Consider the following 16,177-nt stretch of genomic DNA (forward strand, 5'->3'; position numbering starts at 1 on the left):
ATACTTAGAACTGTTCTTACTCAAAACCAAATTGATTTATTGTTAAAAAAAAAGAAAAGAGTCAACTGGACAAGAGAAGAAATTGCAACAGCCTTTACGCTAAGATACTACAGCAAGAAGTCATATTTATTTTTAAGAAATAAGTTGCATTACTCGTTACCTGGTCTTTCATCATTAAGAAGGTGGGCTTCCCAACTAAACCTTAATCAGGGTATTTTGAAAGATGTTTTATTTCTGCTGAAACTAGCCGGAGAGTCATTTTCTGATTTTGAAAGGACAGTAGTTTTACAGTACGATGAAGTGAAGGTCAAGAAAACTGAAGAATATAATATTGCTCAAGATGAAGTGCTAGGACCACATAATTATATGCAAGTAGTCATGGCTAGAGGGCTCTTTTCAAACTGGAAACAACCAATTTATATAGGTTTCGATCAAAAAATGACCAAATCTCTTTTAATGGATATTATAACTGAACTGCATAAAATAAATTTCAATGTAGTGGCATGTGTGAGCGATTGTGGTGCAAGTAATGTGGGATTATGGAAACAGTTAAATATCGATATTAATCAGACATCTTTTAAGCATCCTGTTAGTGGTAAGAATGTGTATATGTTTGCCGATGCACCTCACCTGCTAAAACTATTACGCAACTGGCTACTTGACAAAGGTTTTATGCTTGAAGATAATTTATTCGTGAATAAAAGTCCACTTGAAGCTCTGGTAACGCTTACTGATAATGAAGTAAATCCCTGCTGGAAAATTAACAAAAAACATCTTGATGTGGAAAAAACTCTCAGACAAAATGTAAAACTAGCTGCTGAATTGCTCTCCAATAGTGTTTCCACTGGACTTTTGCGATACAAGCCTGGACAAGACAAAAATATGTCAGAAAATCTAGGGCATTTTATTGCTGACATAAATGCATGGTTTGATATTTTCAATAGCTATGTTCCGAGGGCAAATATACCTACAAAACATGCTTATGGCATAGATTTAGAAAACCAAAAACAACACCTCAACAAAATTTATCAAATTGTAAAATCAATGAGAGTAATTGGAAAAAATTGTTTGATGACATTCCAAAAAGGTATGTTAATATCAATATCTTCATTACAGCTACTTTATGAGGACATGAAAGAAAGTATGGATGTAAAGTACATATGCACCCATAAATTAAATCAGGACAGTTTAGAAAACTTCTTTTTCCAAATGAGAAGTAGAGGAGGGCCAGATGAGCATCCGTCACCTTTATCTGCGATTTACAGGATTCGCATGATTTTATTAGGAAAAAATCCTGGTACCTTAGGGTCAGGTGTCAACACTGATGAAAAAGTACTGGAAGAGTACATCGCCCCAAATGTTTTGAAAACTGCGAATGTTGCCAGTGAAGCTGAGCAGTCCTTTGATATTAACGAAACGCAAGGCAGTTCTTCTTTTTCATCAGTTTCATCTGATTTATCCTCATGCTCAGATTATCATCAAAATTCACAGGAAACGACTAATGATGCTCTAGAATATATTGCTGGTTATCTTGCTAAAAAATACAAAAATATTTTTCCAAGTCTGGGTGATTTTACATACGAAACGACACAAGAACACTCGTATGTACTTAGTATTCCTTCTTGGATTCAACAACTGTCGTACGGTGGTCTCACTAAGCCATCAGAAGAATTTTTAAAAAAAGTTAAAACTTGGAACACTTATTTTGAAAGCCATCATGGAGAATCGTTCAGAAAAGGGCCAGGTGTTGTTTTTAATTTAGCAAAGAAAATCTTTAAAAAAGAACTATCCATTTAAAATAACTAAGGCTTTTTGTAAATTAAGGACTATAATCACAATAAATTTTAGAAATCTAAAAGCTAAATTTGAAAGCACGAATTTGAAGAGAAAGTCTGTAAAAGGGGATGAAGATGACGGCAGAAAAACTGGAAAAAAAATGTTCAAAATTACTCATTGACAGATTTCTACCTATCTCTTTATTTTATATATATCTGATATTTTATTATTTTTCTTAAATTTAATAATTTAGATTATTATTAGAAATATTTTTCATAAACCAGTTTAAATCATTTCATTTGTTTTTACTTTTTAATTTTTAGTTTAAAGTTTGTTAATGGCTTCTGTTTTACTAATTATAAAATACAGATCATTTTAAAAAATAATTCATTTTCTTTAATTTCTTTTCTTCATTGTATACCTATTATAAATGGAACTTAAAATTAACTGAATAATTGGAAATTGGATTTTAAATTAATATTAATTCATAATAATGAATAAAACTTAAAAAAATAACTGTATTTTTGTTAAAATTGGCCTTTAAACTCATCAAATAGTCTAGCTCAACAAAGAGTTAAGACCGGTCGAGGTCTGCAGGTGACGTCACGTATGGCGATTTTTCGCACGCACATGGCAGACACATTCAGTTTATTGAGCAATCCTATTGGTGAACTATTCTTGGGCTCCATTAACATATGTTTGTGTCAATTGAGGAGTGCGTGACGGTCAGGTACATTCCATCCATCGATGCGGAAAACTTGAATTTAGAACATCGAATATTTTTAAACTGATCAACTTTAAATAGCTCATACCAGTAACCGGATCGAAATCATCCTGTAACAAACAATTGAATTAGTTGTTGTCATTGTAAAAAACATGAAATGAAATTGTTTGGTTAAATAATCTAAAAATTTTCACTTTCACCTGGCAATTGTGCAAGTTCATATAAAATTTACAATTTTGAATCATAAAAATAGTTAACTTAACGAACTTCATTTTGTTACGAATAAAATCAACAAATGTGTTTTAAATTATTTTACCAAACTGGTTGGGAATATGTGCCTTACATATATTTAAAAAAAATTCTAGTTAGAAATATTTTGATATTTGTAATATAAAAAACTCATTGCCTTCTCTACAAAAGTAATTTCATTAGGAACATTTTTTATGAAAAATATTTAGAATTGTGGAGAATGTACAGGTTTTTTTATTAAAAGGAAGCGTTTTTAATGTTTTTTAACACATATAATATTTAATAATATGAAGTATAAAGTTGAATCATTTTTATCAATAGACATTTTTTTAAAGATTAAAATAATTCAGAATCAGTATATATTGGTTCAAAATAAAAAATTCATTCGAGTTTTATTGGTGTATGATATTGATTATTTATTATAATAAAAATATGTTAATTTATTTTTACATATTTATATATTGTATCTGTTACCTGAAAGTACACAAAACAATTAATACTATCCAATTTGTTGGAAAACCTCAATTTCATAATATACAGAAATATTGTGCTAGAATGGATTGAAACATTTTACCAACAATTTATTCACGTTAAGCTTTTACACGAAATAATTTATTTTGAAATCTGAAATAATAAGCCTTGATTTCTTTCTGCACTTTACTCTGAACAGCATTGAAATTTGTAAGCTCAATCTGAAATAATGTTCTCTTAGCTCCAAGAATTTTGTTCAGAAATACTATTCAAGAGATTGCTAAAATAAAGTTTCTACTTCGTAGATAATACCTGTTTCTATAACAAACATCAACCTAGTAATTCAGACACATCAAAAGCGTACTATAATAATTAGCAAATATTATTTACAAATACCTGAAAGCCAGAAATTATTGGTGCAGTTGTATACCCAGGAAATTTAACGCTTAGACAATATTTGTATCTTATTCTCCCCAATCATTGGTTAGAAGCAATAATTAGAGTCACAAACTCTAATTACTGAAGTTCATATCTCGCCATTACCATACTGATGTCTTTTCACCTTTTCAGGTGTAAAACTTATTGGAATTGAGTCATTACGTGGACTTTTTCCACAGCGGTTTCCATTCTTTCCTGTCATTTTATTCCTCTCTATCCCCTCAATTTTTCCCTCTGCCATCTATATTTCTTCTGCCTAGGTCTCTCTTTTTGTTTTTGTAAGTTTGTGCTTCATATCTACTATTCTTCCCCAATTCTTTCCTTGATTTGTGAACTAATTTAAAAATTCTACAATCAGTTTATATGGATCCCTTGCCACGTTAAAATTCTAGGAAATGAAACAGTAGATATTTGAGCTAAACTGCAGGTTCAGTTATACTACAAGTAAATCAGAAAATGGAATGAGCATTAATCTATGGAAACGTTGAAGTAACATTTTAACAACAAGTTATTTTGTCCTTGTGAAACAACATTGCAGAAGAGAAGCAGTCGCTATGACTGATCTTTGGATTGGTCACGAAGTTTGTGGGATCTCATTCCAAAAATTTAAAGTGAGAATTTCGACGATTTTTTAATTAATTTATGACGTAAAACGAATCGGACTATTTGACCTTCAAACGAAACAGTTACGAAAAATTCCATTACAAACTGTTGATTTAAATGATGGCTAAATTGTTTACGATTCAAAACATTATAAAATATATATCTTTCAAATTTTAAGTTCAGTTCTTTACTCTTTTTACTACATCTCTCTTCGTTTCTTTCCTCTCCACTCTTCTCAAATTTGATGTTACTTCTCCAATCTATTTATTTTTCGGCCTGCTACATCTTCTAATTCCCTCTATCTCCATTTGTGTTTTCTTGGTAATTCTTTATCGCCAGTATTTTTCGGAGTATTTCCCTCTCCCACACTTAATAATGATATGTTTCTATGTACAAAATTTGCATCACAAATTTGCAATTAAGTCCTTTTATTAATTATTGTTTTATAGTATAAGGTTGAAACTCAATTAGGTGTCAGACATGCAGTTTATTATTAATTCTAATGAAATCTCATGGCTTTTCGACATAAACATAGCTTATCGGTATAGAAATTTTTGTATGTGTTCGTGAAAAGCTGGAAACTGCTCAATAATAATAATTAAAACTGAAGTTAAATATATGAACAGAGAAAAACTGTAAATTTATAAATTAACACACTAAACTGATCGAAATTGATCACTTATCACCTGATACGTAATCTCTCTGATCCCGTTAACCTTTTTATATGGCGATTCAGTAATGCCTCCAAATGTCATCTAAAGACTGAATTTGAAATTTGGAGAAAAAAAAACATTTTAGAGCGAAAACATTGCATATTTGGTGTAGTAAGGACTGAACCCCGCCTGTGTATGGAAACATTGAAGGCGTTAATGGTATCTATTGGGATGTTGTTCCATTTTTATTGAACCACGAGTGTGAATTCCTGGAGGGCGATAGTAGGATTAACTCTGTTTGAGATTGGTGGTCCTACCAAATTCCTCATGTATTCAATTTATGTCTGGCGAATTTGCTCTGACTATTCTGTATCTCCAGCATTGTCATCCATGCCATGAAAATGAAATTGGCTCTAATAGGATAAATATTGGGTTCAATAATGTTTGGAACATCTATCTCTTGTCATAGTGTTTGGAAGTTGTCTACAATCATCATGCATCATGTTTCTTCCCAAAATTACTGTTCCTCTTTGGTATTGAATCACTTCTCTGGCCAAAAATAATCTTTATAGTTGCCCTGACCCTCACAAAACTTTGTGTAATTGACTAGCACTAATCAAACGAAGTCTGGTTAAGATCCGAATAAAAGGACATTCCACTATACAGCTAAAAACCAGTCTGTACCCACTATAGACTAAAATATATATGTCTGGGAAGTAACCTGGGTATTCTTAATGGTCTTCGCCGTATTGTGGTAGTGTAAATGAACCATACGTTCTTAAAGAGTTCAGACAGTTGAGGATGTTATGGTTCGACTTCGACGTACATAACCTGCTGCATATCGATCTTCTATTGCCTTAAGTTACCCTAGAACGCGCAGTTCCACGTTTCTATTCCATGCTGTTAGTTTCCAAATACGAACGCAGTATTCGGATAACTGACGCGAAGGGAGTCTCTATTGTAACCGCAACTCGATTCTTCGGCAGAGCATAATCATGCAAAGCCTCTATTCTTACCTCATTGAACACTGAAATTCTATTGCCAGACATCGATTTGAACTACTTTAAAAAATTGTATCTACATTGTTTTTGTTAATATTTTTAATTGCGGTGAAATATATGATTCAATGTACAAAAAGGAGCCGTGATTAGTTCGTAAATGATTTGTTTGTTTGTCATTGTACAAAGTTATATTAAGTTAAGCTTCTTGGAAAACTAGCTGGATTATTATTGGTAATGATCGAGACAATCTTCACAGTGGAAACGTTCTAAGCCGCAAAGGCCAAAAAACAACGTCGGAGCAAACGGAAAACAGTGTTGAGTGTTTTCTGAGATTATACAGGAAAGAGATTACTTGATCACATAAATTAAATATTGAAATGGTGACGCAGTCATGAGTAAACGGCCACTGTTGTATAGGCTGCTTCATCACGATAAAGGGTCAGGTCAGTACAGCAATATTTAAAAAAACACTAAGGGTGCATTCCACTAAGCACTCACGATAACCACGATTTTTCCCGTTCCACTTAGCCCAGAGCGTTATAATCGTAATCGTCGAATAGCTTAAGAAGCGTTTTGAGCGTTGAGATTAATATTAACGAATGGCAAAACAGAAAAAACAAAGCAGAAGCTTTAAGAGGTTATGTTGTAATTTATTTTGTAATTAATTTATTGAATTTTTTAGTAGTGTGCTTAACTGATTTACATTGAAGTAAAATCAAAATATCTTCTGAGGCGATAGTTAAATGCTCACTTCGACCCACCTCTTGACAAAGGAGGCGATAACTAGAGGAATATATTCCACCATCTGGGCATCGGAATAAATAATAAATTATAGTATAACATAACTTTAAATTAGGTTTTGCTGTTTTTGATTTTTTGAATACTTTTCACTTTTCTCAAACTATTCTAAATCTGAATCTTTTCTGTCCTAATTTTAAGATGCCGGTATTGTGTTTTGAATGCGACAAATTTTTTTCAACCCAGTTTAACTTGAATAAACATTTAAGAAACATTCATAATAAATCATCCAAGTGGATTGAATATGGAAGTGAAACAAAATATATGTGTGTGGAGTGCAGGCTTTTTTTTAAATTTATGGAGACTTGAGAAGTCATCTGGAGCACAAACACAATTTTAAAAATAATATAGTACATTTACAGTTTTCAAGTTTTGATGGTGAGTATAAAATAATAATTTTTATTAGATTTAGGAAGACACATGTTTCCTGAATAAATTCAGTGTTAATGAAGGGATTTACTTATTTTTTTTTAAGAATTCAACCAATGGCTTTCTGAAGAACAACAATGTAGTATATCCGAAATTCTGGGCAAAAAGTTCGAAGCAATAATGAACATGTTTATTTTGAATGCAAACGCTCCTACAAGAAACAAAATTTCAAAATCATTTCAAAATCGGAAATGGAACCTAAAGTCACAGGGATCTTGCAAGTTAAATAAATCATGTGTTAGCCAAATTGTCGTCAAAAGAAACCTTGAGTCAGACCATTGTGATATTACATATTATAAATCACATTATTTACATGGATCAGATGAAATACAGCATTTATAAATAAATAAAAAGTGATAAGCAGATGATTGCTTCCAAACTAATTTTAGGGGTTCCATCTAAAAGGTGAAAACAAAATAATTCTCTCTTGTATCAACTAAACAAAAAAAACCAAAAGAAAACTGCATATTCGAAAGCTTCTAAGGAGGACTTTAAAATATTAGAACAATCTGTTAACTCAGATCTAGCCAAGTCACAAGTCAAACACTGCAGAAAATGATCAGCATTATTGTTAATTTTCACTTTGATGTAGGTATAGAAGCATTTTGTTTATACCTATACCTATATTTATATTAAAATTTTTCTTTCAAATAAACTGACTTGAAATCTCCACATATACATTTATTTGTCCTAATATACCTATAACGGAAAGCATAACGCACAATTTAGGATCTTATAAGTAGCCCTTCGTATAAATTCATTACAAAAGTTGACCGATGGCTTCCACCGACCCTCGTAGCAAGAAAATGCATACGCAGATGATGGAATATATTCCTCTAGAATGTCCAAAAGAGTAATTCATGCGCCGTGAACGCTTAGTGGAATGCACCATGAGTCTTAACGACGTAACTCGACGTGACTTTTGGTTTTTTCCCACTTCAAATGACAGGATGAAAAATAGTCGATTGATACCTCTGCACTGCAAATACTGCTTCGGGAGCGTATTATATCACTAACTGGAAAATTAAAATTATTACCAATGCAGAGATATAAACGTAGATTCGATATTTCTGGAATAAACTTCGTATATAGTGTTTTACGTATTTTGACGAGAGTATTAAGTTTCTCCGCGACTATCGTGGCTAGCTGAAAAATATTTGTCATTCTCCCACTCATTAACAATTTCAAATTATTTACATTCTAGAAATTTGTTTTATCCAAATTTAATTTATTTTTTCTAATAAGTTTTCGTTTTATATTATTATAAAACATTTTTATTCTGGTAAATAAATGGTTGGTCTATGAATGGAATTATGTAATATTCTAAGGATTGCCTGCGTACATTTATTTCATCTATGGTTTTTATGAGACTATTACAATGTCTTATCTGAAGTAGCAAAAAAAACAAATGACTAGTGGATATACTAATAGAATTTGATGAATAAGTTGTTTATATTTTGTTAAGCACGTATTCAAAAAGTCGTTTAGTAAACAATAGTCATAAATCATAATACTGGCAGTTGTTTGTAATCATAATAATTTACTATATTTTAGAAGATATGGAGGCCAGTACGTGATATAGTAATTAAAATAATTTTTGCATTAACTAAAATGCATAAACAATTATAATTTATTAAATTAGAATATTTAAAAATACGAGAGCTATTAAAAATTATCTACATAACAATGGATCTAAAGACTTACGATTCTTGATTTTAATCAGTTTACATCTACCTTTTAATGACCTTAATCCATTACAAAAATTTTCTTCTTGGCATCTATATTGTTTTTTATACGGTTATCTGTAATAATAAAATAAATTTTGTGATGGGTGGCAGCTGCATAACGACAAATGTAGAACCTGACCTCTATATCAAGTTGAGCCATACTCCTAAAGGTGATAAACCTATTATATAACACAACTTTGAATTTAAAATTTTGTAAAGACGTACGTGCACTCAGTTCTCTTGTATGGAGCAGAAATATGGACATTAAAAGTGAACACCATGAACAGACTCGAGGCTTTTGAAATGTGGACTTAACATATAACTAACGATGAAGTGCTTAGACGTATGGGAAAGGAAAGAGAGTTACTTACAACAATAAGAGTATGATATACTGAAATTAATAATAGAAGGAAAACGTGGACCTGGTCGCAGACAACATTCATGGTAAAAAAACATACGCGATTGGACTGGTATGAGCACCACTCAGGACCGAAATTGTCGTCAACCTTTATCAAATGCTGATGGCACCTGAAGAAGATGGGTAAACACAAATTAAAAATAATAAAAGGTGAAGAATACGTCGAAGTTCGTCAGGTTTATATACCCTTGAATCTCAAATAAAAACAATACAAGTAGCGATGTTTTTGCCCAAGTAATGTTTGCGTATATAATAAAAAAGGAGACTTAATTTAAAGTATCTTCTTCTTCTTCCCCTTTCAATAGGACAAGGTAATCCTGTACGTTAGGCCCTCGTCTTGGATCCTCCTGAGAAGCTGAACTCCAGCTCTCGTACCACCTCTTTGGTGGTCTTCGTGTATTCGGAGTTTTAGCCCACTTTGCCTATCTGTCTCCTGGCATTCCTTCTACGTGATCCCTTCAGAATCTTTTTCGTGCTCTGGCCCATCTCACCATATCCTGTACGTCCAATTCTTCTCTTACGTCATCACTCCTTATTCGGGCCCAGAGGGTGACTCCCTTGATGGTTCGCAGTATTTTCATCTCTGTGGTTCCCATTATTCTCTTTGTTGTTGATCTCGGCTCTAGTTTCTGAGCCATATGTGAGAATAGGTCTTAAACTTTTATAGATTTTGGTCTTTCTCTGTGAGCATTAAAAGGGTTTTTCTCATGAAAATTTTTGTCCTTTTAGTTGTTACATATATCTAACTGATACAAGGTGGTTATTTTTTCCTTGAAAACAACATTAGGACTAATTTTACAAGCAAAGTTAAACTACAGATATCATGGTTTAAAGATGGCGTTTACTGACAAACTTTGGTTTAAACGTTACCGACGGTCTGGGGATAGTTTAAACTTCAGTTCAACATGAAACGGAGGATTCGAGCCCAACTTTTACATATTATTAATATTTTTACATTTTTATTATAAAGGGTAAAATGATTGAAGATTCGAACTTTATATTTGATGAACTCAACGATGATGATGAAGAAATTATAAACATTGTCAACGCGTCGAGAAAACAAAAAGTTATTTGTTCTTGTGCGAATATTTAAATTGTTTCATTTATTTTTTAAATTTGTTGCGCTTTTTTCGAAAACATTTCCTTGTATTTTTTTACAAGGTTAACCAAAGGTACAACAAATATCGGAAAAATTTTGGTTATACTTTTGACATCTGGCAGAAAATTCATTGTGACGTGAGGGAGAGATTCGTTGGTTAAATTTGGTAGGATGAGGAGAATTTTTCTAAGGAGGAGGTCCTGATATAGGAGTTGCTTCTCTGCAGGGTTCTGTGACCTGTAAAATAGAGCAATCTTGTTTATTATTGGTTTAAACTAGAATTCAAATCGTAGTTTAATCTCAAGTTTTACTCTAGATTGGCCATTAGGCAAGTTCCTAAAGATGAGTTCCTCTATAATTCCAAAATTTTATGGATTTCATCCATAGAAATTGTGTCAGATAGAGGCACAGTTAGTAACGAAAGAATAAGATAGGAAACACCAGGAAAAAATAAAATCAAAAAAGGGTTAATCAAAGCTAAAAGAAAGAAAGGTCCAGCAAGAGATGTTACTCTTTTGAATTCCAGAGAAAAAAGGCCTAAGAGGAGTAGTTGGAAAACAAACAGTGAAACAAAAAAGCAAAAATTCGAAAGAATTTCGACAGGACTTTCAAATGAAAAACCACTTTCTTATTCTAAACCTGATGCAGAATCAGTTTTTCAAAGTAATATAGAGTCTAAGCAGCTTGATAGCTACTTAGAGAATAATGTAATATGTCAAAATAGCGAAATTAGAGAAAAAATGAAAGAAGAAACAAGAAATAAGTTGAAATATCGTAGAAAATGTCAAAGTGAAACTAAAATTTTTTATCGTCACCTAAAGTATAGTACTAAATTCTAAAATTCTAAAACCAGACTTTTTCATAAAGCATTTTTTCTACAAAGAAGGGCATATAAGAAAATGAATGCACAAATTCCAAAAGTTAAACAAAACGTTACAGATTTTTTAAACTAATATACGAATTCCAGGATTCCAATATTGGTACTATTTCATAGTTAGTATTATTTAACAGAGTTATAAAAACATTTTGGAAATAAACAAAAGATATTCTATGGAAAATGAGAAGTTTTTTTATTCATGAATTGTCTGTTAAGATTGTCTGTTTTTATCATAATTTTAAGTCACTTAAAAACTAGATTCTGGGGACCACAATATTAGTAAAATCTAGTAACATGTATGACACCATAATTGACAAAAAAAAATTATTCTAATAATTTATTGCTACCAAATTTTAGAATTTCATGAGAAGTTGAAAAGAATTTAATAGCAATAAAACCAATTATTTCGAGAAGATGAGATACGAAAAAATGATACTTCTGAAAGAATCTTCGGAAAAGGGTCGAAATATTTCAAAAATTTCCATTTATTTTCAAGATTAGCCGAAATTAATGAAGCGAAAAGTTTTTCAATAAACAGTCGGATGAGATATAAAGAACAATACTTTTATGTTTACAATGGATTTGTCTCAATCCGGGTAGTAAAGGAAGAATTTTATTCATTCCTGTAAATAAAAATTTCTTAATTAAGATATAGACAATAACAATTTTAATTTAGTATGAGAAAAAATTCAAAGAAAAAGTAAAAAAATAAATAATAATAATAAATAAAAAATTTATACTATTTGAATTAGAGAAATGTAGACACGCATTGTTTAATAAATAATTCGTTTATGTACAATTTTCTTTGTTAAATTTGGTTTTTGGCTAGTCAGACCAGATGCTAGAGTTCATATTACTACCACCTTCTCTCGAAACCGCAGTCTAGCGATGGTTGATCCCAGTGCAAAATCGCTTAGACAATGAAGTTTTCTAATTGGTATTAATCATCTAGCATTTGAAATAGTTAATGGTGGCTCTTAGAAAAAAAGCATATGATCTCAGTTTGGCAGAAAAATGTGTAAAATATGTATATTATTTAGAGAAGGTACCAATTTAAACATTAAAAAATAAACTTAATATACAATTTTGTACGTTTTAGAATGATAAAGTAATTAATAATGATGACCAGACAAAAACTTGTAACATATGAAGAAATAATACGAGGCATATTTTTTAAGCAAGTACCGTTTTGCGATTCCGCCGCCGCAACCCCAAGGTCGGCGTTCCGCACATGCGCGCTGGCTACCTACATCTCTTGTCTACGCACTGACGCCTTTACAGTCTGATTCTTCATTGTGTACGTTGTTTACTGAGTGTTTGAGATGCCTCCGACAATCGTGAGTCCCCCCAATTGTGAAGTTGTGAAGAATGTTATACGATTTTTTAGTGCTAAAGGCGTAAAACCGATCGATATTCATCGTGGGATCTGTGAAGTTTACGGACAAAACATTATGAGTGATGATAACCCAAAAAAGTGCAGTTTAAGCAAACAATTTCTGCCAGGAAAATTATGTGCACAGTTTTTTGGGACAGAAAAGGAGTATGGCTAGTGGAGTTTCGGACTCGTAATGAGACAATCAATGCAGCGTCTTATTGTGAGATATCGAACAATCTGCGTCGTGCAATCCAGAACAAAAGACGTGGCAAGTTGAGTAAGGGTATCGTTTTGCTGCATGACAATGCACGTCCACATGTAGCTAATCGGACCAAAGATCTCATCAAACCTTTTCAATGGGAAACTCTAGATCATTCTCCCTACAGCCCTGATCTGGCGCCCAGCGACTACCATTTTTTCTTGCACTTGAAGAAACACCTGGACGGTCAGCGTCTCCAAGACGATAAAGAAGTCAAAACAGTTGTGATACAGTGGTTAATAAGAATTTTATGAAGAGGGTTTTCAAAAACTGGTGCCACGTTATGACAAGTGCCTCAATATTCACGGAAATTATGTAGAAAATTAGATTAAGGTACAGGCTTTCATGTAAAAATAAAATTATTGCGATATCTTTGCACTTCTCTTTTTAATTCCAAAGCGGTACTTACTTAAAAAATATGCCTCGTATCTCTTTTATAAAGAGAAAATAAAAATATTGATTGTAAAGACAAATTATAATGGAGTTCTTTAGCTACAATCTACAATCTAATCTACAATTTAGACGTATATGTAAGGAATTTGGGGCTGGGTAATTGATGAATTGAAAAAATACTTGAGTAATGTGAACCTGCTCTGCATTTATCAATCCAGTCCAATTGACAAGAATTATCCTTCCAACTCCAGAGTTCCACTTGAATGGTGTGAACGGCCAATATGTTCAACAGTGAACATGCATTTTTTAGATAATTCCTAACTAGAAACTAAACTTTTCATTTGTTTCTTTGTATTTTTTTCAATGTCGTTTGTCATAATTTGGTCCACTTTATTCGGCATTATTTCTTGTAGTGTAATAGCAGATTTTGTGATCTTTCCTCATCTGAACATGGGCTCTGGTGGTTAATTTGGTGTTAAGTCGGACTCTAAGATCTTCGAGCGATTTCACAGGATACATGACTAAGTTTTTTGTTTTTATAATCAAATTCTTCATACTCTTTTGGCCTTTTGAAATCATCCGGCTAGATTTATCGCACAACTTTTTTTTGTATTACTCACATAATAATGAGAAATATGTTGAGAAGAGCTGAGAAAATTAGTTAGCCAAAACCAGTTCGACGCAGAGACAAAATATTGCATTACCATAGCAACAAACAATTAGAAGTGTCAGTGTAAAGTTTGACGTCAAAAAAGTAAACCAGAGCTACGCAATGAATTAAAAGAAAACATATGTCCACCGAAATTGTGAAAATCGAAAAATTGGATTATCGAGCCATCATCAAGTACCTGTATTTAAATGGGTTAAGAGGTAAGCAGATACGCTTAATACCCTTGGTGATCAATTTCCTTCGTATGCGACCGTGAAAAATTGGACTGCAAGCTTCAAAAGAGGTAAATTTTCCATTGAAGATGATTACCGATCGGTAAGAACAGTTTCTGTGTCAGTCCCCGAAAATATCGATGCAGTTCATGACATGATTTTATCACACTGTCGAATTGGGCTAAAACGGATATCTGAAGCAGTGAATATTTCATACGAACGCGTTCATCATATAGTTCACGTCAATTTGGACATGAGAAAAATTGATGCAAAATGGGTCCCCAAATGTTTGAATGTTGACCAAAAGCGTGCAAGGATAGAAGCATCGCGATCGATCCGTGCTCGATTTGAAAACAATGTAGACTTCTTAAACCGAATTGTTACCATTGATGAGATTTGGGTACATTTCTACGGTCCAGAAATAAAGCAACAATCGATGGAATGGCGACACTCTCGTTCTCCAAGACCTAAGAAGTTTCGTGTCCAAAAATCTACTGGAAAAGTTTATGCTTCAGTTTTTTGGGATTGCCATGGAGTAACCATGATTGATTTTTTGGATAAGGGTAGAACAATAACTGGAGATTACTATTCGACCCCTCTACGGGAAAAAATTAAAGAGAAAATACGCGGAAAGTTATCCAAAGGTGTTTTGTTATTGCAGGACAACGCCCCTGCACACAAATCTCATGTTGCCATGCAAAACATTCGTGATTTAGGGATTGAATTACTAGAACACCCTCCTTATTCACCAGATTTGGCTCCGTCCGACTGTCATTTCTTTCATCAACTGAAAAAAAGTTTAAAAGGCCGTGAATTTTCTTCCAACGAGGAGGTAACAAAAGCTGTGAAGGTCTGGATCGCAGAGCAAGAAGAAACATTTTTTTGAAAGGTCTAGAGACGTTGCAGGTCCGCTGTAATAAGTGTATCCAATTAAGAAGAGAATATGTTAAGTAAGAAAATATTTTAACATTGAAATTTTAGTTGGTTCTATAGTAGGCTATAATTTTTTCAATATATAATATCCTCGTATATCAAGAAGTTTACTTCAAAAAATATAAATTAAAGATATTGGTAATTCCCTATTGTTTGCATTATTGTTGGTTCCAACTACCAAATTTTCAATTTCAATACTAAAATAATAAAATACAAAAGTTCAGTGGCGTAGCTAGGTATGGGCGAAGTGAGCCCTCGTGAAGTCCGATGCCATAATTGTATAAAAGCAAGAAAATGGATGAATCTGAATCTGAAATAGATAATACAAAGCGGTTAGTTTTTCGTTCACTCAAATTTGCGTGTGTGACTCGAGTGAGTGTTTTAGAATCTTATTCAAATAACAAACTTTGGAAGTACTGTAATTAAGGCAGTACTTAAAGATTGAGAGAGCAAATATATAGAATTTGATGAGCTTTACGGGTCTAATCTAGCTAACTTGTTTAGAAATGCCTACTAGAGAATTCAATACAATAACAATTGCCTGTTTCAGAAATTCTCTCGATCGAATCAGATTTAGATGCAAAAATCAATTACTTTTATAAAACAACACTCAAGTTAACACGATACAACATTTTTTTCAAATCTAATTGCATTTCATTTTATAATTACTCAAAGTGTGGCATCGGGGCGCAGAAAAATAAAAAAAAATGAAAAACAAACTCTTACCCTACCAGTCAAATAAAAACCTTACTTTGAAATCTTCTGAAATTTCCAAATTAATAGTTAATAGAAACTGAGTACCTTCATACTGCTGGAAAAAAATTAATACTTTCCGTTTTGAAAATTGAACATAATTTATGCAATGTAAATAGATTAAAGTATGTAGAGGATGCGCAAAATGTCCGAGATTTGAGAATACAGACATGAGCTAAAGCTACGCTGGATCATGGCATCACACCTGAGACCTTGGTCGAAGTAATGATTAGCTCTGGAGACATATGGAATGCAACAACCTTCACTACAAAAGTCCTCCAGGACTTCAGGCGCAAATAATGAAGTACAGTGATGCAGA

At 32.5% G+C, this 16,177-nt stretch overlaps 1 protein-coding gene across 1 annotated transcript in view; it reads right to left on the reverse strand.

Annotated features, from left to right (window-relative positions):
- Positions 1–2,149: 2,149 nt before the first annotated feature.
- LOC130901615 (hrp65 protein-like) overlaps positions 2,150–16,177 on the reverse strand; it is a 61,802-nt gene continuing 47,774 nt past the window's right edge. Inside the window, exon 5 of the mRNA XM_057813113.1 lies at positions 2,150–2,610. Coding sequence (XP_057669096.1) covers positions 2,503–2,610 — 108 coding nt within the window. The 3' untranslated portion in view covers positions 2,150–2,502. The remainder of the gene's footprint in view (positions 2,611–16,177) is intronic.

This window comes from Diorhabda carinulata, chromosome 1 (assembly GCF_026250575.1).
Source record: "Diorhabda carinulata isolate Delta chromosome 1, icDioCari1.1, whole genome shotgun sequence".
NCBI lineage: Eukaryota > Metazoa > Arthropoda > Insecta > Coleoptera > Chrysomelidae > Diorhabda > Diorhabda carinulata.